General features: G+C 42.1%; 2 protein-coding genes across 4 annotated transcripts in view; one reads left to right on the top strand and one right to left on the bottom strand.

The window, feature by feature from the left end:
• The window catches only part of MYH10 (myosin heavy chain 10), an 82,528-nt gene extending 60,603 nt beyond the window's left edge, over positions 1–21,925 (top strand). For all 3 annotated transcript variants that reach the window (XM_072403545.1, XM_072403544.1, XM_072403543.1), the window contains 31 exons: positions 2,836–2,954; positions 3,089–3,241; positions 3,784–3,957; positions 5,059–5,232; positions 5,649–5,763; positions 7,260–7,453; positions 7,754–7,875; positions 8,315–8,384; positions 8,473–8,633; positions 9,092–9,200; positions 10,162–10,293; positions 10,480–10,686; positions 10,905–11,042; positions 12,264–12,387; positions 12,488–12,659; positions 12,989–13,201; positions 13,318–13,462; positions 13,654–13,860; positions 14,199–14,303; positions 14,589–14,741; positions 14,890–15,138; positions 15,250–15,462; positions 15,931–16,143; positions 16,236–16,397; positions 16,506–16,634; positions 17,012–17,100; positions 17,809–17,932; positions 18,088–18,296; positions 18,472–18,580; positions 20,222–20,394; positions 20,648–21,925. In XM_072403545.1, the coding sequence (XP_072259646.1) occupies positions 2,836–2,954; positions 3,089–3,241; positions 3,784–3,957; positions 5,059–5,232; positions 5,649–5,763; positions 7,260–7,453; positions 7,754–7,875; positions 8,315–8,384; positions 8,473–8,633; positions 9,092–9,200; positions 10,162–10,293; positions 10,480–10,686; positions 10,905–11,042; positions 12,264–12,387; positions 12,488–12,659; positions 12,989–13,201; positions 13,318–13,462; positions 13,654–13,860; positions 14,199–14,303; positions 14,589–14,741; positions 14,890–15,138; positions 15,250–15,462; positions 15,931–16,143; positions 16,236–16,397; positions 16,506–16,634; positions 17,012–17,100; positions 17,809–17,932; positions 18,088–18,296; positions 18,472–18,580; positions 20,222–20,394; positions 20,648–20,801 (4,811 nt within the window). In that variant the 3' untranslated portion in view covers positions 20,802–21,925. The remainder of the gene's footprint in view (positions 1–2,835; positions 2,955–3,088; positions 3,242–3,783; positions 3,958–5,058; positions 5,233–5,648; positions 5,764–7,259; positions 7,454–7,753; positions 7,876–8,314; positions 8,385–8,472; positions 8,634–9,091; positions 9,201–10,161; positions 10,294–10,479; positions 10,687–10,904; positions 11,043–12,263; positions 12,388–12,487; positions 12,660–12,988; positions 13,202–13,317; positions 13,463–13,653; positions 13,861–14,198; positions 14,304–14,588; positions 14,742–14,889; positions 15,139–15,249; positions 15,463–15,930; positions 16,144–16,235; positions 16,398–16,505; positions 16,635–17,011; positions 17,101–17,808; positions 17,933–18,087; positions 18,297–18,471; positions 18,581–20,221; positions 20,395–20,647) is intronic.
• A 1,059-nt stretch (positions 21,926–22,984) lies between these two features.
• LOC140325612 (E3 ubiquitin-protein ligase TRIM11-like) lies at positions 22,985–26,965 on the bottom strand. Its single transcript, XM_072403542.1, has one exon. The coding sequence runs from the start codon at positions 26,742–26,744 to the stop codon at positions 25,224–25,226; it is 1,521 nt and encodes a 506-aa protein (XP_072259643.1). The 5' UTR covers positions 26,745–26,965; the 3' UTR covers positions 22,985–25,223.
• Positions 26,966–27,202: the final 237 nt, after the last annotated feature.

Raw genomic sequence — 27,202 nt, 5'->3', positions numbered from 1 at the left:
TCGTTCGTTCGTCGTTCATTTTGAACGATAAAAATTGGAAGTGTGTACTCAGCTTGAGTCTGAGATAGTGGTAAGCAGCACAAGGAGCCTCAGATAGGAGCTGAGACCAGAGAGATAAGCTAGTCCTGTGCTCCTTCACCGTCCAGTCATGGGCTGAGGTAGGTCCATGACAGCCTGCCTTGAAAGGAATTGGTTGAATTACACTGGCTGTCATTCAACCCAGAACACCGAGAATATTTTGTGGTGGATAAGAATTACTGAACAGAACATAACTACAATAAAGGTAAGTATTGCAGAAGAAGCTGTGTTTTATTTTGTTACTTTTATGTTTTTTTTCTGTTTTTTTGTGAGTTATGCACCCTTAAGAGAAACCAAGACTGAAAAAATATGTAGATGGCTTGCTGAACTTTTCTTTTGGAAAGGACTGGTGTCCCAAAGGCTTTAGTGTATCCAAAGTCCATAACCTGGAAGGTTGGATTCAAATCAGGAATTCCTTTTTCAGTAACCCTGAGTTCTGAAGCCTCTGATTTAGCACCAGCAAACCAAGCGTTTCAGTGACCATTTTCATATTACCGCCTTACCCCACAGGTTTTCCCTACCAAAGCTGTTTTATTAAATAGCATGGTGAGAGTTTATTTTCATTACATGCATTTTAATTAAATTTCAATTAAATCAGTGAAGCCTTCTTTTTATGTTGTTCCCATATTTTAACTTTAACCTGGTGATCCTGACTGTTTTAGGCACTGTAGGTCGTTTATAGCTAAGGGCTGGCAATGCTCCAAGAACTCCTGGAACTCCAACAGCTTTGTCACCTGTCTCAACTTGGGCATGTTGGCATACTGGCATCATTTGCCTCTTGGAAGTGCTAACACCACTGAGCTTTGTGACGTGCAGTCCAAGAATGAAGGAGGAAGTGATGAGGAAGTGCCATAGAACAAAGCCAGGATAGTCATGTGACTGCTAGGGTAAAAAAAAAAAAATTAAATACCAATTTAAAAAAAAATAATAACAATTTGCCTGTGAGCTTTTTGAACTTCTTGTCAAAAAGCTGACTGCCTATCTGAGAATCTTTTGGACGGAAGCTACTGTTGTCCGAATTCCAAGCTGTGTACCTGTTGCAGGGGGTGTAGCTACTTTTCAGCATCATATATGTTGCTGGGGAGGAATATCTGCTCTGTATTACACTACTTGAGGCCTTAATTGGAATGGAGGGGGTTATTTTTATTAAACGGTATTTATGTAGCGCCAACATATTACACAGCACTGTACATTATGGGTTGCTAATGACAGACAGATTACAGACAGTGACACAGAAGGAGCAGAGGACCCTGCCCCGAAAATCTTAGTCTAAGAGGTGGGATAAGCATCACACCATAGGAGGGGGGAGGGTTGTTATTATTCTTTTTATTATTACACAGTATTTATATAGCGCCAACTTATTACGCAGCGCTGTACAAAGTCCATACTCATGTCACTCGCTGTGGGGGAAGCCAATTAACCTAACTGCATGTTTTTGGAATGTGGGATGAAAACTGGAGTACCCAGAAGAAACCCACACAAACACAGGGAGAACTTGCAAACTCCATGCAGATAGTGTCCTGGCTGAGATTCAAACCTGGGACTTAGCGCTGCAAAGGCCAGAGTGCTAACCCACTGAGCCATGCTGTCCACAGTTTCCGTTGCTGGAACATTGTAGAATTGCAGCACAGTGATTTAGGGTGGCAGCAAGAGGGGGACAAAGCCAAGAGATAAGTCTATAGCTAAGTGCTCCAAAACCCCAATATTGGATGGACTGACCCTTTAGTTACCATATTCCTCTACTCAATGGATCACACACTGCCGTGCTCAAATGCCAAGGGGATCACTTCCCATACTTCATTCCACATCACTGACTTCCTTCAAAAAGAATGAGCGTAAAATCCGTGACCGCAAAGAAGGAAGCGTCTTGGTGGAAAAGAGCCGGCACTACCAGACCATTGCGAGGCATGTCTTCACACTGTGTCAAATGCGTGGAAAGACGGCGGTCTAAGGGGAATCATGCATAGCGTCAGGCTGAAGTAATCGATATTAAGTTTCTGTCTTCTCAGCAGAGCGAAGGGAAAAATGTATTCAATGCCACAAACGCTCTTCTAGTGAATAGTGGAAGAATTTTGTAATGGCAGGGGGTCCTGGAATAGTCATAGATCCGGGTAGTGCCAATATGGATTTACAGTCTGCTAATTTACATTGTGTCTCAGTCTATTTTTGGAAAAAATTATTATTAACCATTACAGTAAAATAGAAAAAAATTTGCAGGGCTTTGGTTTACAGGGCTAGTCCCCACAAAACTGGGGCCTCCGCCATCCCTGTGCCGAATTTCCACGTCTGTACACCTGCTGTACCATTATGAGGAGCTCCCTCCATCCCTAAGTGAAGTTAGTTCCCAGGTCTGTACCATACCATTGAACTGCTCTTTTAAAACAAATGCTCGACTTTATTGTACGTTATGGTATGTGCTAATGCAAACAGCACTGTGCGTGTTTTCAGGTGCATCTGGAATATATTTAGCAGATTGGAACTGAAAATTTGATTGAAGGAAAATGTTCTGCCTTTAAAACATTTTTAGACTGTCTGCCTGACCGGCAGGTGCAGTACTTCATATAGCACAGTGTGGCGGACATAGGCTTGCATTAGTCGGTCATTACTAAGCAGAACGAGGGGCTGATATGTAGCAGATGTTAGTGATTTGGCTGTCGGCCTCCCGCTCTCAGACAGCAGGGGTTAGCAGGAGGTGAGCTGCGCCTATGACATGAGCCAGGTGCGAAGGCCTCATCTTATCTTCCGTTGTCATTTCAGCCGCACAGAAACTCTGCCACCTGCTGGGTTTGAATGTTATGGAGTTCACCCGAGCCATCCTGAGCCCGCGCATCAAAGTGGGCAGAGACTATGTGCAGAAGGCACAAACAAAGGAACAGGTGAGCAACTGGCATTGAGCCAACACACAGTGGTCCCTTTTTTGTAATTTTATTACAAAATTATTTTTAATAGTTTTTGGTTTTGCTGAAGCTTATTAGAGTTCATTAGCTGATCCTGCTGCCTCTTTTTCCAGGCCGATTTTGCCGTGGAAGCACTAGCCAAAGCAACGTACGAGCGCCTATTCCGCTGGCTGGTCCACCGAATTAACAAAGCTCTCGACCGCACCAAACGCCAAGGAGCCTCCTTCATCGGGATCCTGGACATCGCCGGATTCGAGATCTTCGAGGTGGGTTGGAGACATTTGTGTTCCCTCTCAGTTTGTTTATTTTAAAAGCCATTGGATATCCAGTGATTAAAACATGGCAGCCATCCTGTTAGAAGCAAGACTCTAATCCCTATATGTCAGAGCTTCCCTTCCACTGACAGGTGGGGGATATTCAAGAAGCATTTGGAAAAGTAGAAATGGTATAAATCTCCTAAATAAATAAAACATAAGCAGGGAGATCCTTGAACTTCAGGTCTTTAGGTACAGCTTTCTCTCCAGCAAGGAGAACATCGAGCAGCACACTACTGGCATCCTCTAATCTGGTGAGACTGGCAGTCTAAGTGATCTCACACTGCATATTTACAGCTACATGAGGCTACAGATGAGGAGTGCCTACGACAGGAAGTACATTTTTCAGGAGGTATTCAAAGCAAAAGTTGGATTTTCAGGGTACAGCTTAGGCACAGTAAACATTTCTAGATGCTCCCCAAAAATTTTTTACTCTTCCATGCATTTTGTAGTCTTTTTCAATGACACTGCTAACTTTTCTCTTCCTCGCACAGCTGAACTCATTTGAACAGCTCTGCATCAATTACACCAATGAGAAGCTGCAGCAACTCTTCAACCACACCATGTTCATTCTGGAGCAAGAGGAGTACCAGCGGGAGGGCATTGAGTGGAACTTTATCGACTTTGGTCTTGACCTTCAGCCTTGTATTGACCTCATCGAGAGACCAGTAAGTACACCTGTCCATTTATTTGTGCTGTGAATGTAGAGAACTTTATGAATTTAGGAGAGAATGTAGAGTGTATCTTCTGTGACTCTGCATGGAAAAAATATATTGTAAAGTTAAGAAAAAAAAACATTTGCATTTCTGCAATACATGCACATTTTGCACACACATTTTGCACACAAAAAGAATCCTGGTAACAAGTCAGGGAGTGCCTAACTTGAGGTAAAACCTCTGCCACACTTAATTCCCAAGCTGTATTGTTAGCTCTTCCCAGTTATCCCACTGGTGGACCACAGAATACTTCCCATTCCTTATCTCCACAACACCTGCCATGATGAAGAAAAAGGGCCTTCCCCAAACTTGCCACAAGGTTGAAAGTAGATATTAGTGTAAAATATCTTTGTATATTGTAGCAAAACCAATACCTGTCTCTGGAAACCTTAAACCTTAAAACTTTGCTCAGACTAGTGGTGTGGTCATGGGGCTGTTTCTGCTTCATCACAACCATGAACCACTTCCTCAGGGGAAATACTTGTGTCTCCACCACAGCCATCCATTGAGAATGAATGGGGGTTGAAATGAGTGCTTTAGTTCTTCTGATGGCTGCTGCCTGCTGCATTTGTGGCACCTAAATATGTGAGCTGTGACTCCATCTGCTGGAGAAAGGTGGCAGTGACTTGTCTGCAATGGCTCAGTCCTTTGTGTATTCCCTTCTAGCTGATAATTGCTTGAAATCCTTATTAGAAGATAAGATTTATCATACAGCCCCGCTTCCCCTCCAGGACAACTTGTAGTAATATCATTACTATACCAGAGTTTTATACATACAGCACAGGAACAAGCAATGCTGAAAGCCACTTCTAGAAGCAGAAATGGCATTAGGGACAAGGCCACAAATAGTATTCTCCAAGAAAATTCATGTATTATTTTTGTAATGAACACTTGGAAACAAAAAGCAGATATGAAGAAATAGCTTTTCATTAGGCATTTATTGCTACATTTTGTGTTTCACTGTTAACTAGAAAATTTGTGATAAACCTTTTTCCAGACCAGCACTATAAAACTTTTTTTTCAGCCATTGTTTGCTGTTTTTGTTCCCTCCAGGCCAATCCTCCGGGAGTCCTGGCTCTACTTGATGAAGAGTGCTGGTTCCCCAAAGCCACAGACAAGACATTTGTGGACAAGCTGGTGCAGGAACAAGGCACCCACTCCAAATTCCAGAAGCCGCGCCAGCTGAAGGACAAAGCCGATTTCTGCATCATCCATTACGCCGGCAGGGTATGTGGATAATGTCTAAATACTTGGTTGCAATTAGTCTTTATACGTACAGTATAAGATCTGTGGTTCACCTGTACATTAGCCAGTTCCTTTTCAATCTTCTCATTGGTGGCCAAGGGACCCTTTCAGAACTGACTACTCAGGGTATGATAGGGCCCTGGGCATGGAAGAGACGTTTGCGCCCCCATCACATTGATTTGCATTAATATGGATTGCACTGAGCATCAAGAAGCTTTTAAAACTGTATAGTCTCCGATGAAGTGCCACCCAGATTTTACCAATTCGCTATCCCCCTTGCTCTGTAGCTTGGGCCTTCTGGACATCCATCAGGCCCTGGGATCCTGGCTTTGATGATCTGCAGAATAAATGCAGGTTGCCTATTATTGTCAGTTACAATCTGCAATCTCTCCTTGTAGGTGGACTATAAGGCTGACGAGTGGCTCATGAAGAATATGGACCCTCTGAATGACAACGTGGCCACCCTCCTTCACCAGTCCACTGACAAATTTGTGGCAGAGCTCTGGAAAGATGGTAGGAAACTCCTTTTCGACACTTGCTGTAACCTTGAATAAAGTGTTTCCTTTGACGATTGCATAAGCAAAAAAGTGTCGAATGATCCTCAGACCGAACATGTAGCATATTATCTTTTTTTAGCTTTATAAACTGCTCTTGATGCACAGAAAGACATAGTAGGACAAGAGTGGTTCAAGAAATCACCCTTACTCCTCTGTGTGCACTTAGGAGTAGCCTACTTATGTTTAAGGATGTTGACCTACAAGCTGCTGCACAGAAGCTGCATATCAGAACCTTTACAAGCATGCGTCACAGTTATTGATTTTTGTTTTTGTCCTGGGGTGTTGCAGGACATCTAACTTTTAGGTGACTGTACATTTTTTGACAATTCGTTCAACAGTACTCACTAAATCCATAATTTTTTGTGTTTTTAATTTCTGCTGAACCTAGACATACAGACTGTGCAGAGAGCTTCCTTTTATGACCACATATGTGGAGGTGACTTTTCCTTTATAAATTAGAACTGGACATAGAACACAGCTTTTAGACTAGTGTGCATGCTTGCAGTGGAAATGCAGTAGAGTAAGCAGAATGCTCTGTAGTCAGCATAGATGTGCTTCCTACCTGTGGTGAGGCAAAGTAAATATAAAAATTGCAGCTGCCCTAGATATTATTGAGTTTAAGCATTAAAGTTTACTAATGAGTTTGCTGTAAAAATTGGTTGAGACTAAGGCACCTAGTAATTTTAATATATTTTAAAAAACTCAAAGATCCGCTTCTTCCCCTCCATAATGTATCTCGCCCCTTCTTTTCTCATGGATTAACTTCACACCTTTTCTCCCTGACCTTCTTTGTCACTTGCCTCCTTATTTTCATGATCTGACATGCTCCTAGCCCTCTACCATGGTTTACTGCTTTCTCTTCCCTTATCTACTTCTGATCCCCCTCCCTCTCCTTGATCTGCTCCTTTCCCCTCTCTATGACTTGGCTTTAAATTGTGAACAAGATTGTGGGAAGATCCCATCTGTGTCCTTGTGACCAGCTGAATATGGGGTAACTAAAATCTGAGTTGCAATTCCCCGTTAGGGACACTGTTAATGGTGATATCCCCCTTGGGCAATTATCTTCTTACTTCCAATTGTGTACAGCACAGGAAGTCGAGGTAATTTTCTAAATGAGACATCACTGCATGTCTATTTCTGCAGCACTTTTCTCTCTTGAGGTTTTAGAAATCTGCTCTTTGCATTTATCTGTGACTGGCAGTTGACATTATAGCCAGGTAAAATCAGGATAGGATCATTCTGGCAGATGTTTTCTCTGTTGTCACCAGCAGCAGTCATATATTACCAAGTAGATGGTGGCCACAGGATGCAGTAAACACAAATTTTTTTATTATGAATATAGGCTGGAAATGGGGAACACGTCTGGTTTCTAAAAGGTGTACCAGCCCTTTAATCTTTTTGGAAACTCCAGATTTTTATCACATTTATGAAACTTCACCTTCTTCTCCATAGTGGACCGTATCGTGGGCCTGGATCAAGTGGCCGGAATGACGGAAACGGCATTCGGCTCCGCCTATAAAACGAAGAAGGGTATGTTCCGGACAGTGGGGCAGCTGTACAAGGAGTCCCTAACTAAGTTGATGGCGACCCTGCGTAACACCAACCCTAACTTTGTTCGCTGCATCATCCCCAACCATGAGAAACGCGTAAGTGAAACACAGAAGGAGAGGAAAACGTGGGTGGGAGGGGGAATAAGGCTAGCCCATCTGGCGTGATCCCATAGACCAACTACTGTAGCACAAATTCCTGAAAATGTTAATACTGGCCATAAAGAAAGGTGTCTGAACATGGCCGATATGTGTATAATGTGTTGAATCAGTGCCCTCCAGTGGTCAGAATTTTTTCAGGCAGGGTTTTATAATGTTTCCCATGAGATATTTGATGTGACTTGATGTTGACTTCCTCAAAAAACCTTATTCATGTTTTTTTTTTTTTATCCTCCACAGGCTGGTAAATTGGACCCTCATTTGGTGCTGGATCAGCTGAGATGTAATGGAGTTTTAGAAGGGATCCGAATTTGTCGGCAGGGATTTCCCAACCGCATTGTCTTTCAGGAGTTCCGGCAAAGGTACTGTAAATGCATGCATGTAAAGCAAGGATTTTTCTGTCCTAATATTTTGTATTTTCTAACTTTTTGTCATTGTCTAGCTACTTTTGCCTTTATTAAAAATGCCTTACAGCTGCAACCATATTTTGAAGGCCTCAGAATTACATACCCCATGCTAATGTTCCACTTGGTAATTTAGCATGGGTTAACTGGTAACTGCTAATTGTTAAAAAGTACATGCATGCTTGACCCGGAGCAGAACCATTGCATTGTGGGACATTAATAACATTTACTGTCAATAATTAAAGGCTGCATGACAATTGAGCAGAACCTGGCTTTGGCTTCCAGCTTGGTCATGCAAAAATTCCCAGGTTGCTGGGCTTTGCAGGTTGATAAATTAGTATTTTATGTCTTACATTGGAAAATTGAACGGAAATGAAAATTGTGTTCTCTTCTCCAGGTATGAAATCCTCACCCCCAATGCCATCCCTAAAGGATTCATGGATGGGAAGCAGGCTTGCGAGAGGATGGTAAGAGACCAACTTTGGTCTTGTGACGATTATGCGATTACTCCCAACTGTTATCACCTCCCAACTGACGGGTGGGTTCTCTCTGCAGATCCGGGCACTCGAGCTTGATCCAAACCTTTTCCGTATTGGGCAGAGTAAGATCTTCTTCCGTGCAGGTGTGCTGGCGCACCTGGAAGAGGAAAGGGACCTCAAGATAACTGATATTATCATTTACTTCCAAGCAGTTTGCAGAGGCTATCTGGCCAGGAAGTGAGTATTGGTACACTTGTTAGTAAACTGAAAATGGTTGTTTGGCTGTCATACTGATACATTGGCGTTGGGTTAATTGGGTCACTCACTCATTAAGTCATTCTGGGCCAATGGCTAAATCAGCAAGTTGCCTGATTGTTAATTGCAATGCATTTGCAGGAGATGGTCAGCCACTGTGTTTCTCAGCACATGTACCTTGTAGGGGTCCTGGCGGTTTTAAAGGTTGATACTTGAGTTAAGTGTCTACTGGTATTCTGTAATCCACATCTAAAGTATGACAACATAAACTTGTCTACAGCAGTCGCATTCTATGCCAGATAACAAAGAAAACACTAACGTTGAATCTCTGAAAGTACCTTCACTTCACAGGGTGCTGTAATATAAATGGGATATTGTTTTTGCTGAAAGCACAGACCTGTTCACTCATATAAAGGCTTTGTTTCTTGTCCCCTGATCAGGGCCTTTGCCAAGAAGCAGCAACAGCTCAGCGCCCTAAAGGTGTTACAGCGAAACTGCGCGGCCTACCTGAAACTGCGCCATTGGCAATGGTGGCGATTGTTCACTAAGGTAAATCTGATGTGTTGTTACACCCATGTGCATGTTAGAGTTGTCTGTCTTGTGGATGTCTGTGGAAGTTATAACCTTCCTATAGGTTTGAATTACATGAGCTTCTAATTTTTTCTTAGAGCATTTTGCTAAGCTTCTTTAATAAAATGATTGTTCAATTGTTAAATGTGTCCATTAACTAATAAGAAGTGGAGCCAATTAAAGCTTTCCTAGTCCTCGTCGGTGTTATAAGAAGGCCGCAGCTGTGTCCAAAGCCATAGCTAAAGGCTATCATAGGCAGACTTCTGCAGACCAAGCTAGTCATGAGGCAGCTTAATCACTGTGTGTTGCTCCAAAGGTGAGCACTGCCCTGGAACAAGCGCCACTTCCAGAAGGCAGGCATTTAGGGACCTTCAAGGATGAGTAGAACCTTTATTCTTTGCATAACATTTGCAAGCCAGCTAATCTAAGAAAGCACTAACACATAAATGCAATGATTTGTTGCCCCCACCAACACTTATAACTTCTGTATGGGTAGAGTGATGTAAGGTAAAGACCCTCACTGAACCTAATAGCGTCTTGTGATCAAGTCCTGCAAATCACCACCCCAGTTGTCTGCCCTGTAACAGCTGGTTACAGCTACGATGGCACATAATTACTTTGTCTACTTTTGGTAGGTTCCCACATCCTATTTAAACAAATATTAGTCCATCTAACCTTAGGAATTGTAGTGCTCCGCACATTGATTAGGGGATACAGAAAAGCCCATTTTGTAGAAGTCCTCGCCAAAATGGCCAAAAGCGGACTGATGCTGAGCAAAAACAAAGAAAAAATTGGTGACCTGTCTATAGTTGTTTTGTTTGCATTTATTTTACAATGTCCTATAGTTTAAAGCTTAATATTTTAATGTTGAGGATCTGAGTTTGCTCAGTATTTGTATGGATTATCAGGCATATAAGAGCCAAACCTTCTTTTATTGCAGGTGAAGCCCCTGTTACAGGTAACTCGCCAGGAGGAAGAGCTGTTGGCCAAAGATGAGGAGCTGCTGAAGGTGAAGGAGAAGCAGTCAAAGGCGGAGGGAGAGCTGGTGGAGATGGAGAGGAAGCACCAACAGGTGAGTAGTAGATACAAAATTTATAACATTAGTTAAATCTTTTTAATTTGTTTTTTGTTGGTAGTCCTACAGTAAATTTATTTTAAAAGACAGACTTTTGGAAACACTAAAGGTATTTTTTTTTTTTTTGGAGGAACGGTTTATAGAATGTCCCTAGGTCTGACATTTTGTATTTTTTTAACTCAGCTGGTAGAGGAGAAGAACATTCTGGCCGAGCAACTCCAGGCAGAGACGGAACTGTTTGCAGAGGCTGAGGAGATGAGGGCCCGTCTAGCGGTCAAGAAACAGGAGCTGGAGGAGATTCTAAGAGACATGGAGATCCGAATGGAGGAGGAGGAGGAAAGAAATCAGGTTCTGCAGAATGAGAAAAAGAAGATGCAGTCCCATATCCAGGTATGGATCCTCTTCATCATCTCTGTCCATCATTCAGAAAGAACATATTAAGAACATAGATTAAATGCTGTCCTGAACCATCGGTCTTGTGTGGCTGCTTAACTTTCCATTACCTACCCAAATATTTAGCTGAACATGCATTGTTTAGTTTGATCACATTTCATATATCATTATTTGACTCTGTATAATACTATACTCTTTTGTATGGTCCAACAAAGGATCTGGAGGAACAGCTAGACGAGGAAGAGGCAGCTCGACAAAAATTACAGCTGGAGAAAGTAACAGCAGAAGCAAAGATAAAGAAGATGGAAGAGGACATACTTCTACTAGAGGACCAGAACTCCAAGTTTTTGAAGGTGGGACACATTATGCAGCAAAAATGGCTATACAAAATGAGTCCTGGTACAATGATCAGAAGGAACTGATAATATTACCATGCAAACCTAAATAACTTATTGGCTTGTTTGTAATAATGCGCAGGCTGGCTTGACCTTTGGCAAGCTAAAATGTAGCTAATAAACATTGCACAGAAGCAGCAAGTGAACAGCACATCATGTATAGTTAATACTCATCCTTAGGACCTAAGGATTAGAGACATCAAAAGTTTCTTTGTGTCCCAAAGCACTTTGCCTATAGTGTTAACTTAATATGACAATGGAATTCCACATAGCTGTGTTTTAGGCTTGCCTACTACTACGGGTGGTGATGATGTGAGGTACATTCCATACTTACATATATATGTTTTTTTTTACATACATATTCACCTCCAACTGAGGATGGCTTATCTATGGGCTCTTTGCTCTGACTAAGTTCGAGAAACGTGCATGGTCTCCAGGTCATAGCATGTCCCATTACAGTATGTTCAAACTCCTACCAATGTTTACCCAAATATAGTCAACTTTGGCTTAAGATTAGGTCTGGCTCTTGGAATTTCTTCATTTAGAAAAGAAGCATGACAGAATTCTTCAATCACAAGATACATCTTGGTAAAAATAAGTAGCTAAGTTGTAGGTCTAGATCAGTGTTTCTCAACCTTTTTAACATTAGGTAACCCTGGCAATAACTACCAGGGTTATCATTCGTGTTTTTAAAGGCTACATAGGAGAAAAATAGCAAATTACATTTTATTGCACATAGAATACTCCTTCCTATATTTCATATATGGACCTTGAACAGATACCAATATCCCTGGTCAGAAAATACAATTGTTGAGGTTACAGGAAAATGGCTTCCTGCCATGAGAAGTTACATTAGGAAAAGAAGATAACTCCCACCTCCTATTAACACAGAGGTAGGCAAACTTCCAGGCTTTAGGCCAGATACGGCCTAGCCGGTAGTTTTTTGCCGGCCTAACGCCCCCTGGCTGATCAGGCCTAATCCCAGACGGCAACCCGTGGCGGAGCCAGAACAAACTACTGGAGCTATAGCCACCTGTGGCTCTTCAGCCTCCGTGTTGTGGCTCCCTTCCCTATTTACCGTGACCGACATTAACACTACTGCCGCCGGGGTAAATAGGGAACATTCCCCCTCCTCTGTATGCATTGCACCTTTCTGATTTCCCAAATTTTACTCCATAGGAAAAAAAACTAACAGAGGAGAGGATAGCAGAATGCACTGCACAGCTAGCGGAGGAAGAAGAGAAAGCCAAAAACTTGGCCAAGCTGAAAAACAAGCAGGAGATGATGATCACTGACCTAGAAGGTATATTGTGGTCTATTTTATTCTTTATTTTCTAGTCAACCGTGCTTTGTCAGGATTACATTTTTGTGTGGTTTCTCATCATTTTTTTGCTGACCTGTAGAGAGGTTAAAGAAGGAGGAGAAGACACGACAGGAGTTAGAGAAGGCCAAGAGGAAGCTTGATGGGGAGACCTCTGACCTTGCGGACCAAATTGCTGAATTGCAAGCTCAGATCGAAGAACTGAAGTTACAGTTGGCTAAAAAAGAAGAGGAACTACAAGCTGCTCTAGCCAGGTGATTAAAGAAGCTCCACAATAAATTCTAGTCCACAATGAGTTCTAGTATTGGACCACATACATGTCACATCTATATGTGTAGAAAAGCAGCCAGTCCCACTGAATTCTAAGAGATGGTGACATGCTCCTCCATACCTATATGGATGGGGTATTACTAGAAGTTCTGCCGGAACAATGGAATAATATAGGAATGCAATGGAGTATCTGTAGATGTGTGTAAGGAACTTCGTTAATAATAAAAAGAACTTTGACATAATATTTAGTGATTTACATAAAACCCTCTGTTTTAACCTCATTAACTGATTGTCTTCATTTATCCCGTGATAGGGGAGATGAGGAGGTGGTACAGAAGAACAATGCTCTGAAGCTGGTGCGGGAGTTACAAGCCCAGATTGCTGAACTACAAGAAGACCTGGAATCTGAGAAGGCTTCCCGTAACAAAGCGGAGAAACAAAAAAGGGACCTGAGCGAGGAGCTTGAAGCACTAAAGACAGAGCTAGAGGACACTCTGGACACCACTGCTGCCCAGCAGGAACTAAGGTATAGAAATAAAGCAATCTCTATCTTTTAGTTGTCTTTTCTGACCTTTGGGCTAGCCCCAATTTTGTGAGATGTGGCTTTGTTAAGTGCAATGATTTTGTTTATTCTTTTTCAAGGACCAAACGTGAGCAGGAAGTGGCTGAGCTGAAGAAGAACATTGAGGAAGAAACCAAAAACCATGAGGCTCAAATCCAGGAAATGAGGCAACGTCAAGCCACGGCCCTGGAGGAGCTGTCAGAACAGCTTGAGCAGGCCAAGAGGGTAAGGTTTAAGATGAGAGGCCTTGAGCTGGAAGACCTATTAAAGAGTTCTATGAGATCAGTAAGGGATAGTCTTAGGATTTTACAGATCCAGTCATGAGTCTGAGTTACTCTTGGATCCTATTTGGGTGTCATGGTATTACATAAACATTAAGTAGTTTCATCATTTTATTATCCTTTTGTCCTGCACAGTTCAAAGGGAACCTGGAGAAGAACAAGCAGACTCTGGAGTCTGAGAACAAGGAGCTGGTCGGTGAGGTGAAGGTTCTTCAGCAACAAAAAGCTGAGTCGGAGTACAAGAGAAAGAAGCTGGAGGGTCAGGTTCAGGAGCTGCACGCCAAGGTGTCTGAAGGGGACAGATTGCGTGCTGAGCTGGCAGAGAAGACCAACAAACTTCAGGTACATTATCCTACCTACAAAGCCAGAGATGGTAAAATCATGAATTTAGAATTGAATCCAAATCTTTCATGTTTGATGCTAATTGTGAATTTTACTCATATACTTTATTTGGATTTAAAAATTGTTGGCATAAAACATAACTGAAAGGCTATTTAGCTACATGTCGGCCTATCCACTTAAACTCCCAAACTACACTTTTCTCGTGTATAAATCTTGTTTTATATTGTTTAAATTTGCATTGCTTTTGTTGTTGTTTGCATTTTTTAAATTTGCATTTGCTTGCCTGTAGGTTAAGATGTAATCTTTATGAATATTTTTTTAATATTAACATTTTACAGAATGAACTGGAGAATGTATCAACCTTGTTGGAAGAAGCTGAGAAAAAAGGGATTAAACTGGTCAAGGACGTTGCTGGTCTGGAATCCCAGCTGCAGGACACACAGGTCTGTTCAGCATTGTTAACAGTTGGCTAGAGTGTTTCTCCAGTGAAGATTATAAAACAGAGTCTTAATAGATGTTAAGATGAAAAAAAAATTCTATACAATGCAAACTAAGCTACAGAAGTTATGCAGCAGTTTAGCCATATTCGGTCAGTAAACATTTGAAACAGACAAAGACATGGATGAGTAGAACAATAGTTTAGTAATTCCTACTGAGCACTGATACCCTTAAAGGCTTCCTTTACAAGTATATACACCTCTTAATGTCTATGTTGTCACTTTTTACAGGAGTTGCTGCAGGAAGAGACTCGGCAAAAGCTGAACCTTAGCAGCCGTATCCGACAGCTAGAAGAGGAGAAAGGCAATCTTCTGGAGCAGCAGGAGGAAGAAGAGGAGGCACGCAAAGCCCTGGAGAAACAGATAGTCAGCCTCCAGGCTCAGGTACCTTTCCCCCCCCAAAGCATTGTGTTTTTAGTCCTGCATTATGAAGAACATATCCTGCCTGTAACTAGTCTTCACCAATCAGAAGCCATTTGCAGTCTTTTTTTTAAATAACATCAGCTGACTACTGTTCTGTATTTCAAACCAGCTTGCAGATTCTAAGAAAAGGGTGGAAGATGATGTGGGCACCATTGAAGGGTTAGAGGAGGTGAAAAAGAAACTTTTGAAAGACATGGAGCTTATGGGACAGCGCTTGGAGGAAAAGGGCCTGGCTTATGAGAAGCTGGAGAAGACCAAAAATAGACTTCAGCAGGAGCTGGATGACTTGATGGTTGACTTGGATCACCAGCGGCAGATTGTGTCCAACCTGGAGAAGAAACAGAAGAAGTTTGACCAGGTTAGTTGATGAACTTATGTCTGGTACTTCAGGAGAGAAAAAAATTTTCTTTGTTTTTTTTTTTTTTTTTTTTTTTTTAAAAACCTGAGTTCGATCTGTTTCTCCCACCAGCTTCTTGCTGAAGAGAAGACCATCTCTGCCCGATGCGCTGAGGAACGTGATCGGGCTGAGGCAGATGCACGGGAGAAGGAGACCAAAGCTTTGTCTCTAGCCAGGGCCCTGGAAGAGGCTCTGGAGTCTCGGGATGAGTTTGAGAGGCTGAACAAGCAGCTGAGAGCTGAGATGGAAGATCTGATGAGCTCCAAAGATGATGTGGGGAAGAATGTAAGTTATCAAAATGAAAATATGTTCAGCCAAATGGATCAAAAGTTTAGTAGAGGGCATTGTGGTTATTTGTTGCACACATTAGTACCCCTCCATTGCTTTACCTACAGACTTGCTGCTTTTGGCTTAACTTTTGGGTTGAATAATAGGCAAATCCACCATTTTCTGTAATCCCTGACTATTACAGACACCCTTTTGGGTCCTCTCATACAGTCTTGGCTCACATACTTGTCCACTGAAAAGCAAACACACTTTCTTAAGGGATTGCAGTTATGTCAAGAAGTAGGAAGATCTGAGTTGGGTCTTCAGTTTTGGCAGAGGATATCAGGATATTTGTGTGTATGAAACATTAGACTTGGTGTAATATTTTGGTTATAGGTTATTAGCCTTTGTCCTCTGAGTATTGCAGACCTTTCTGTGCGATGGAAAATAAATGCTTCAGACCTGCATTTTGTCATATCTTACCAGGTTCACGAGTTGGAAAAATCAAAGCGGGCCCTTGAGCAGCAGGTGGAAGAAATGAGAACTCAGCTGGAAGAACTGGAGGATGAACTGCAAGGCACAGAAGATGCCAAGCTGCGCTTGGAAGTTAACATGCAAGCCATGAAGGCGCAGTTTGAGCGAGACCTACAGACCCGCGATGAGCAGAATGAAGAGAAGAAACGCATGTTGGTCAAGCAGGTAGGAAACCTATCCTGCTGGGTATTACTTTAATTGCGGTTGATATTGAATTCTTGTTTAGAATACCAAGTTTATATTTTCACTTTTCCAAGGTTCGAGAGCTTGAGGCAGAACTGGAAGATGAACGTAAACAGCGAGCTCTGGCAGTAGCTGCCAAGAAGAAACTGGAAATGGATTTGAAGGATTTAGAGTCTCAAATCGAGGCAGCCAATAAGGGCCGCGAAGACGCCATCAAACAGCTGCGCAAGCTTCAGGTAACTTAAATCAATGTGGATGATATCCAGCAGAACAAATGTGAAGTAATAGGATTCACCTCTTACACATTATATATTTTTAATTATTTACACACTTTTTCTCGGCAGGCTCAAATGAAGGACTACCAGCGGGAGCTTGAAGATGCTAGGGCATCTCGAGATGATATCTTTGCTCAGTCTAAAGAGAATGAGAAGAAGCTGAAAAACTTGGAAGCTGAAATTCTTCAGCTTCAAGAGGTATGTGTTAACAGGATGCAGTGATATAGAGCAATACTTTCAAGATATCCCTCTGTTTTCACAACTTGGATGGAGACAACTCAGTATATTAATACACAAGAAGACATTTTCACCAAGGTCTTACTATAAGTTTTTAAAGTGTATAAAGAAAAAACAAACATACAGTACATCTTGCTAACACATTTAAATTTGCACATATAATCCTTTTAAAACCATTGCAATAGAGCTGAATGTAAAACACCTAGAGTAGTCATGGCTTAGATTACTTGTTTTGTGTGTGAGACTGGTAATGGTCATTGATCTGCAAGGTAACTTGTTAATTGTTTATTGGTCTTTAGTGACTCACTTTTTTATTCTTAACAATATGTTTACCCTAGGACCTTGCAGCTTCTGAGCGTGCTCGCCGCCATGCTGAGCAGGAGAGAGATGAACTCGCTGATGAGATCTCAAACAGCACCTCAGGAAAGTGAGTGACATTTAATGATTAAATATGCTGTTTAAATATTCATATAATGCAGTTACTAATGGACACTGTCACTTTGCTCTCTGCTATTACCTCTATCTCCTAGGAGAAACTGGTGATTCTGAGTATTGTGGATCTTTTTGATCTCCTAATGTGACAGTGCTTTAGACCTTAGGGGCAAGTCAGTATATTCCAGCCATGTCACTTTTTGGAGGACGATATAGCTTCAACCATTCCCTCTAGTCTCTTATATCAGCCTACTCCACTTGTGGGGGAGAAGCAGGAGATTTGGGGGAAAATTACTATGTCCTTGTTAAGAAACTACAATTTTGTCCTGAATGGTAAAGCTAAAGTGTTAGTGTCCTTTTGGAGTCCCAACCGTAGGAGAAGTACCTACAACCTCTGCTGCAAAGGAAATCATGGGTCATGGTGGGAGTGCCCTTGAACAGTACTCTCCCCACAATTTTTGTTTTTGCTGGACGAGTGGCAGCCACTGTATTGTGACCAAAAACAGCTGGGTGGTTACTGAAAAGTGCCGGGTGGTATGCCCAGCTAAATGGAGGAGAACCTTTTTTGTCTTGTGTGATAAAAGACGTCCCAGAACTGGTCTTTTCTATTTGTTACTTGCTAGAAATATTCCCCAGTGAGGTGCTCATTGGTGGGTCTCTTCTTTGTCCAAAATGCAGGACTAATTTTCCATATTTGTGACAGGTCAGCCCTCCTGGATGAGAAGAGACGTTTGGAAGCAAGGATCTCTCATTTGGAGGAGGAGTTAGAAGAGGAGCAGAGCAACATGGAACTTCTCAATGATCGATTCCGCAAAACCACTCTACAGGTAAAAGAACATCTCCCCAAACTATATACAGGACCCTGATAACAGCTACTTCTAGCCTGATTTGTGCTGCTTCCTATCTTGCATTATATACCAGAACATAACATTACAGTAGATTTGAAATATCCTGATGCTATTTACTTTGATTTGCTACCCAGGTGGATACTCTGAATGCTGAGCTTGCTGGAGAACGCAGTTCAGCCCAGAAGAGTGAAAACGCACGACAGCAACTTGAGCGCCAAAACAAGGAGCTGAAAGCCAAACTTCAGGAGTTGGAGGGCACTGTCAAATCTAAGTTTAAAGCCACTATTGCTGCCCTGGAAGCAAAGATCGGACAGCTGGAAGAGCAACTGGAGCAGGAGGCCAAGTGAGTATCTGTAAGAACAGAAGGGGAGGAGTGGAGCCCTGCGGGCCCAAAGTACTGGGCTAGTGGGTTTCGTCCATGTAGGTTAATCAGCTGTAGAAAAAATGAATAAAATAAAAAAATGCATTCGGGTACTTTGGGAGTCAATAACACATTATTCCCCTATTTCCTCCTGCAGGGAAAGAGCCGCGTCTAATAAATTGGTGCGCAGAACTGAGAAGAAGCTGAAGGAGGTCTTTATGCAGGTGGAAGATGAGCGCCGACATGCTGACCAGTACAAAGAACAGGTGCGCATTAAACGGATAATAGACCACACATCTGGTCAAAAAAGGACCAGCAGTTACCTATTGCAGCCAGATTGTCGCCCCCCATAAACCAATACTATACTGAAAATGTGAAAGAGACTCTGGTTTCAATTGAACCACACAACTTCCCTGTTTAAAAAGACTTTTGCCATTGCTCTTGCTATATCTATTCTATGTAGCAGAGTATATCCCATCTGGATATAGAGGCTGCTGTAAGCCTTTATTATTCTCACACAAGTCACAGATAGTAATTCCTAAATAGCAGCCGTAAAAATATAGTTAACTAATTTTATTAATACTTAACCTACCTTCCTCCATCCTTTTTCTATTTGTTGGAATAAGTAAAAGACCGCTAGCCAGAGGAAAATTAAATAAATATAATAAAATTAAATATATATATATATATATATATATATATATATATATATATATATATATATATATATATATATAATAATCTGGGTCACAAAAAGAAACAGTTATTGTATTCAGACAGACTGTGTAAGAAGTACTTAAAGGGATATTAAAGGATCAAGGAAAGTGCACTTACCCTTTCCTCCATCTCTTCAGATAAGCTTGCAATAATGATACTCTCATCTTGCAAATAGTGCTCATGGACTCTGCTGTTTGTAACATTTTGGTAGCAATTCTTCAGCACCACACATGCTCTGTAGCGTTTCATAGGGTTCTAAAGGATTGGAACCTGAAGCAACATATGCACATGAATCTGACCCACAGAACCATATGACTAGTGTCTCTGCAGGCTCGGTGCTGCAGATGTGGCTGACATGTGGACCAACAGTGGAGTTTGTGCCCACTTACCTTTTACCTTTCAAAGGTCAGATTTCCAGGCTCTAGTTTCTGATGCCAATTGGATAGCTTACAACATCTTCTATATAAAGGTATAGCTCAATAGCTAAGTTCAATTTAGGACTGAACTGCAGATAACCTTCTTACCTGACCACTCTTCCACTTCTTCTGATTTAGTTGCCCTTACTAAAGCTTAGAGATATCCTTGTTACATCTCCAGATCAATACAGCTTTACCTGTACTTCAGGCCATGGGCAGCTGTCACTTACCCTGCATGCATGTCTCCACCTTCCTTTCCTCCTTGCTATTCTTAAATCCCACAGCCTTGTGTTTTGTAATGGCTAAAAAGTGAAAGCTGGTGGGGACAGAACCACAGGGCCAGGTCCATAAGCACTACAGTGCTAGCAAGGAGGGAGTACAGTTGGAGCTGTACTGGTCCAGGAATGTAACAGGATTTGTTGAATTAAGGGACAGTGTTTCCGAGGAAGGGGTAGCAGATGCTAACAACACTGGGGTACAAGGTTACCAAGCACATCTATGATATAATTGTTAGGCTCTGGTTATGTCACACTAAACTCATGACCTTTATTTTGTTTGCATTTAGGGAAAGTTTTCAACACATTCATGAGAAGCGTCTGGGTTAATAAATATTTGATTCCTTAACTCGGGCACCATAACTGATTCTCACAAAGCACCTTGTCCCCATATCACTCTATCAGGGACAGACGATTCACTTTGTTAAATTACATACAAAATATTTATGCCCCCCTGGTGACCTCTTAAAATTTGGGCCCTGACTTTTCCTTTTTGTAGATGGAGAAAGCCAACGCTCGCATGAAACAACTAAAGAGGCAGCTGGAGGAAGCTGAAGAAGAAGCCACCCGGGCAAACGCATCAAGGCGCAAGCTGCAGCGGGAGTTGGATGATGCGTCTGAGGCCAATGAGGGTTTGACCAGGGAAGTGACCACTCTGAAGAACCGACTAAGGTAAGAAGATTGTATATAACCAGCCAAAGACAAACCGAAAGGAATACAGAGATCATTGTAGACAGCTAAACAAAAGACACCAACAGATGGGTTCCTCTGGTCTATTGACTTCACACAAAGAAGGGAGAACCAGGTCATCTTGTTGAACATTCCACCACTTAGGGACCAGTTTTTGATATGTGCAGCATTCTAGGCTCAAAGTTTTTTTTTAATCCCCCACCTTATTGTAATATATTTTTTTTCCCCCTCACAGGCGGGGTGGACCCATGTCCTTCTCTTCATCCTCCAGCCGCTCTGGTCGCCGACCATTGCAGATAGAAGGAACATCCATCGACCTCTCAGATGATGAGACAGAGAGCAAAACCAACGAAGTCAACGAGACATCAGCTTCCTCCCCGGCCGAGTGACTTCCTTTCCCAGAATTCCTCTGCCGTCAGGAAGGGACACTAAACTGCTCAGAGCAGCACTACAGGTCATACAGAGAGTCTGGGGGGAGTTTGTAACACCCTCTCAGGCCACTCAGCTTTGCTAAAAATCCCAATCTGCCGAAACCAATCTTCTGCTGAAGTGCCCTTTTCTGCAGGAAGGAGATGGAAGGCCATCTTCTTCCCCATTCCCCCCTCCAAATCCAGAAGGCAGTCATGAAGTCATGAGAATGGGTTCTGTGCTCTGCGTTCTCATACAGACTTTCATTTCTAGCATCACGTGGATAAAAAAAAAATTACAAAACAAGCACTACATGTTCTCTGTCCCGGGGGGGAAGGGGTGCCGGGAGGACGTGGGATATTATCGTCCCTTTGCATGTTCTAGATGCTCCTATAACCTTTACCTATTCCATTATAAACTACGGAACTTTCTGTGGATCCTTTTTATCAAAGAATTTCCATAACTAAACTGTGAATCCGACAAGTTTTTTTTGTTTTGTTAAAGTAGGGATTGGTGGCGGGGGAGAACTGTATTTTTTTTTTTCTTTGGGATTTTGACCTCCCCACAGCAACAATTGACAGTATCCAAACCCAGTTCCAACTCCAGATTAGCACTTTTTTGGACCCCCCTAAATGGAAAACATATGTGACCACAAAAGGTGCCTTAGCCACTTAGACAATTGAAAATATTAAAGATACATATCTGCTTGTCCCTACAGAAGTAATGTGACGATTTTATTGTGCATATTATATCATGTGAACCTATGACAATGTCAATCCAAAAGTCAGTATTATCCAAACTCTTGTGCTGGAAAATAGCATTTTATTTTAATTATTATTGAAGGCTTTGACCGTTCCAGACTTAGCTCGAGTTTTTGGTTGCTTGTCCTGAGCTGGAGACCGGATCATAGTGCATACAGGTTATTTCTGCGCTTATTCAAATGTCTGTTCATTTACTATGATTTTTTTTTTTTAATTACGTAACGGCTGCCAGAATCTCCCACCCCGTCCCCCTTGGATCGCCCCTCCGTACCTCTCACCTCCATGTATATCTCATATTTCTAGACAAGAAATTTTGTAAGACAATAAACGTATTCATTCTAGAATCCTGTGGGATCGTAGTCTTATTTTAAGAGAGATTAAGAGAAAGCTTTGGTATTGAAGGTCAACCAATAGTTACACCTGTATATGAAGTTATGGGGGATATATATATATATATTTATTTTATTATTTTATATATATATATATATATATATATATATATACACTATTACAAGTTGCCATTTCAGCATAACAGTCAAACGGTCCATTGTTGTATTCATTAGGAAACCTGCCCTGAGAAATGTCATGCAGCCATTGTTGGAGGGCATTTAGACAGGAAGTGTCTGGAGATCAGAGATGCAACACAGCATTAATAAAGCAACTAAATGTCATATACATAGAAAAAACATTTCCTTTAGGCTCCTTTTGTGGTAGAAAACTGCCTGGTTAGCTGCTCCCGTGTGTATGGCAAACGGCTGCTTTGTGACCAACCTTTGCATGCCTTGTTTTTGCAGTTGAGGTGCAATTCTTCCTCCGGAGGAGAAACAGCAACCTCATAGCCATAAGCAGCTTGTCACTTCCAGGATCTGCACTGCAACTGTGCACAAAATGATTCCCAACTGCTACCATTCAATTTAGACTTGGTCAACCACACCACTACAATGTCCGTTATTGTTAAGGCTTCTTAGCCAAATCATCTGCTGTGCACCAGGAAGCAACATTGCTGGCGGGGTAGTATGGGGGTGAACAAACCGTCTAGTACAGCGGTTGCAAGCGATGGACCACGAGAAAATTCTGGTGGTTCACAGCTCTGGCCGGTGTGCACCCCCCCCCCCCCCCCCAGCGGGGTCGGAAAAAAACACCCCGTTCGTGGGGGGGTCACACCAAACCACAGCCATGGGCGGGTTGTGTTTCTGGACGTAACCCACCCACTCTCCCTTCGCAGGCCCAGATCTGCAATGGGAGAGTGGACGGGTTCTGGCATTGTGATATCACTATGGGGGAAGTTTACATAAAGCAGCAGGGGTATGTTCTGTCCTAGGACTATTACCACTGCCAGGAGTGGAGCATGAAATCTCCAAACAGGAAGGGAGAGATCTACCCAGTGGGGACCAAAACCACCTACCTGTATTAAGTAGAATTGGATAGGCATAGAGCTGGCTTAAGCTTTAATGACAGCAAAGTATTTTCAGAACGGAAGGGCATGATGATGGGGAAGATTTACAATAGATTGTTCACATGGTGACAACTTTTAAGAAAATCAGATTTTTTTTTTTTATCCACTTCAATACATATTAATAGGTAAATGGAGAGCTGACAAGTTTTCTTTTTTTAATGTGTTTATTGGCAGAACAACTGCTTTTATAAGGTTTACACAAGGACTTATAGGGTATATAAGTATATCACATTGATAGAACTAAATAACACAAATCTTTTCCACAAAGATAACAAAAAGTAAGTGGATATGATGTTCTGGGGACACCATAATGCTATGGTCACCACCTTGCTGGTGTTTTCTACTTGTTTTTCTACTTAGCATGTTTGGAGATTGGACTCCTGAGATGAGGGGCGGTCACGATATTCCTTCAGATTCAAACACAGTATGGGGTCCACAGTGCCATATTTTAAAGTGCACTTACCAGCCATTTGCCTTAGGATTTATAGAGCAGCAAACCTGGGGAAGTTCTTTGTTGAGCAAATGTGAAAAATGCCCCTAAATCTTAGAAAAAAAATACAAGCAGATCTGTCGGAGTACCAATGTTGACATTTTTTAAACCCTTAACTTTGAGAAATTAGAAACCGTCAACATTATAAGAGCTGCTCTTTCATTGGTACCACAATTCAAAAGAACCTAAAACAACAAGGATGGTACTAACAACCTAAATCTCAACATATATTGGTGAATCAAGCCCATTAGATGTTTATTTAAGTTCTTCCAGTTTTGCTTTGTTTTAGTTCTGGTATGTAAATAGTGACTTTCTCAATGTCATGCAGATGCCCCATCCACAAATGTAAATATTTCTGCCACTTGATTGGTCGAATGGCCTCCATGCATGGTATTGTGATTGGAGAAAAGTCTGAATATTCTCCACTTCTGTACTGGGGAAATTAAAGGGCAAGCTACAGGTAGAAAGACCTTGGAATAAAGAAATTTCCAACATTTAAAGTGCTCACAGGGCCATTTATAATAGAAAAACAATTTTGTAAAAGTCCAGCTTGCTAGTGTCGTATGTATTTAACTCTTCTTGATAAGATCAATAGCTGCTCCCTCACCACCACCATACACAATGGTTCCTCCTACCAGCTTGTATGTTTTGTAGTGTTGTACTGTCCTAGCAGAAAGAATCACTGCTTGCATGTGATGGAGGGGGAACAGAAATTTACATACTCAACAGTATGAAATACCTACTAAGATATGGGCCACCAGAAAGAGAATGGACAACATTTACAGGGCTGGCTTTCTTCAAATGATGATGGGCCCATGTTAACCAAGCTCATGGCTCCATAACTACAAATTTCAAGGGTAGGAAGATCAGAAACATCAGCTTTTATTGCCATCTGAGGTTACCCCTAATTGTCCCCTAAGTGTCAGGAAGTGAAGAAAATCACTCCAACATTAAAACAATTATCATCTGACAGTATTTTCTACCCTTCCAAAGCTGAACACAAAATTGCTTCTGGGCCTCTACAGTACAGCAGATCTTTACAGAAACGTTTAGTCCAAAATATGGTGAACTCAATCTCCAACAAGACAAAGCAACAGCAACTTTAATAGAACTCCAACCTGTTATACCAGAATGTACTCCACAGTCCACCAAATCAATATACCCAATAACTGATTGTAATGAACCCTTGAAATACACCAAACCCAACATGCAAGGGCTCAGAGGAGGTGGTCATAGAAAGTGTCTCATGAGGTCTACCAGCTCATAGAACGATAGATGGCCAGACTGGTAATCCAGAAATGGCTGGAGGGTCTGTAAGATTTACCGTTATTTTAACAGAACACCTTGGTGGATTAGGCTTAAGGAATGGTATTGCGGAATGTACAGGGGAGCTACCATTTTTTTCCGTAAAAACAGAACCAAGGAGGAAAGGGACCATAGGGTTACTTCTGAAAGAAGTCTAGTTGTATTCCACTTACCAGTGGGCCATATCTTCAAACTGCTCCCGGGCCTCTGCTAACATTGAACCATTCACAGTAGGATGAATACATGCTTCCCCCACTGCACACAGTGGTTCTTCCTGCCTTTAGGTCCTGTAGGATTCACCAGGAAGGACCATCACTTGCATGGAATACCTACAGTAGCCAGGAGAGCAGCAGGATATCAAGATATGGGTGCCATAAAGGGGACAATAACTCTATTTACTAATTGTAATGGACCCTTGAAAGACAGCAAGCACAGCATGAAGGGGCTTCGTAAAGATTGCCCTAAAGGTGTGCAAATGTCTTATAGAGTCTCCAACTTCATAGAAGGAGAGTTGGCCGGCTTCATAATCCAGATAAATACGGAATTTATGGCTGTAGGGCCTGCAAGGTAAATCAGTATATTTACAGTTATGCATCAAGTTATAATTATCCTTGAACCTTCGCAAGCACCAGGAGTCATCTTCCTGTCCAATCATACTGATACGGTTTTTCCTGTTGACACTGGGGTAACACATGCCGACTCTCCAGCTATCCGACTGACTGGTGTCCACCTCCCAGTAATGGCGCCAGGTGGAGAAGCTGCTGCAACTTAGAACCCCACTTTGCTGAAACCTCTCTGGTGTTTCTGGGTAACCGTGTTCCATCTCTGATCTGAAGGTACTTTTTAAGTCATCGGATATCCAGAGATTACTGGCCGCAGTGTGTACATCCAGTAATACGTCTGCAGGTTTTTGTATCGACATCTTTGAAATCGATACCAAGTCAGATAATTTGCATAATGCATTTAAGATCAGATCCTTCCGCAGATCTGGAAATTCAGGGTCATTGGGCAAAGCCTCCCCAACATCACCCAAGTCTTTGTCTAGTTCCTGGTCTTGTAAGACAGTTAGTGGGTCACCCAGGTCACGCAAGCTCTCCAAATGAGAAATCTTCTGGGACAGTTTGTTCTTGTTTGTGGTTAACTGTTGGATCACATCAGAAGTAGACTGGAAACATTGCACTTCCCACCTGGACACCTCACCAAAGACCATCTTCTCCAGATCTTCCAACTGCTTCTTGATGTTATCAAGCTTGTCTGTGGCTCTTTGTGTTACATTGGCAGCTATTTCTCGAGCTTTTGTGCTGCATTCCTGCAGATTTTGGACTTTCTTTGCAATCTTTTCTTGTTTGCAAGTCAACTTTTCAAGCAAGGGCTTCAGTTTCTTCTGGGAGGCCTCCTCCAGTGACTCTGCCAGATGTTCTCTGTGTTCACCATCTAGCCTGCAGGATGAACAGACACAGACTAAGTCCTCCATGCAATAATATTCCATAACCTTTCCATGGACAGGGCACCTTCTTTTCCCAAGCTCAGTCGTGGGTGGAAGTAAAACGTGCTCCACAGTCTTGTTGTGTTTCCTCAGGTGGTCAGCACACATGGAGGTCTCACATTGCTGACAAGACCTCTCAGCCGAAACAGGGTAGTCACAGTAGGTACAGAGGATGGTGGTCTCCTTCTGATGATCATTATGGAATCTCTCTGCTATTCTACTGAGGGTGATGTTTTTATTAGGTTCCAGTCCTGATTTAAATTTCTTTCTGCATTCTGGACAGGAGTAGAATCCGGATTGTTCACAAAGCAAAGGCCGGATACAGGCTAAGCAGAAGTTATGTCCACATTTCAAAGTCACAGGATCTCTATACACCTCCAGGCAGATGGAACAGTTCAGGTCCTGTCTCAGGTCTGCAGCCTCCATGCTAAAAGGATCAGGAAATGAAAGTAAAAATAAATTGACATCTGCTAAACCAGGAACACAGTGTAAATGCAAAGTGATTCAGCTGGTTTTCATTCAGGGAAGTAAACTCCTCCTGCACAAGTTTAAGGGGGTTTCCGTTGATTGAGTTATGGAAATTCCATCCATGTAACTCCCCTGAGATGGGCAAAGAGGAGACTGGCAGAACCAGGATCTAAAAGAAAAAAAAATGCTACTGGGGGAGGGGGATTAAATATCAATTTCAATGAGGATCAGTACGGGGGGGTTGCTGACAATTTTTCAATTGGCAATTATTATTGTGGTCACTTCTGATGCCAGGGCTGGGGGCTGTTATTGCACTAACCAATACCAATGCAGGTAGGTTAAATTTCAGTCACTGACACCAATGCTGGAGGTATTTGTCACCATCACAGGGAGCAGCGCTGGGGGCAATTATTTCA

Source organism: Pyxicephalus adspersus, chromosome 3, assembly GCF_032062135.1.
Source record: "Pyxicephalus adspersus chromosome 3, UCB_Pads_2.0, whole genome shotgun sequence".
Lineage (NCBI taxonomy): Eukaryota > Metazoa > Chordata > Amphibia > Anura > Pyxicephalidae > Pyxicephalus > Pyxicephalus adspersus.
The sequence above is the reverse complement of the archived record's forward strand: the minus strand, read 5'-3'. Positions and strand labels throughout refer to the sequence as shown.

Coding starts and splice junctions, on each gene's coding strand:
- LOC140325612 (XM_072403542.1), bottom strand. CDS start 26,744: ATGGAGGCTGCAGACCTGAGACAGGACCTGAACTGTTCCATCTGCCTG.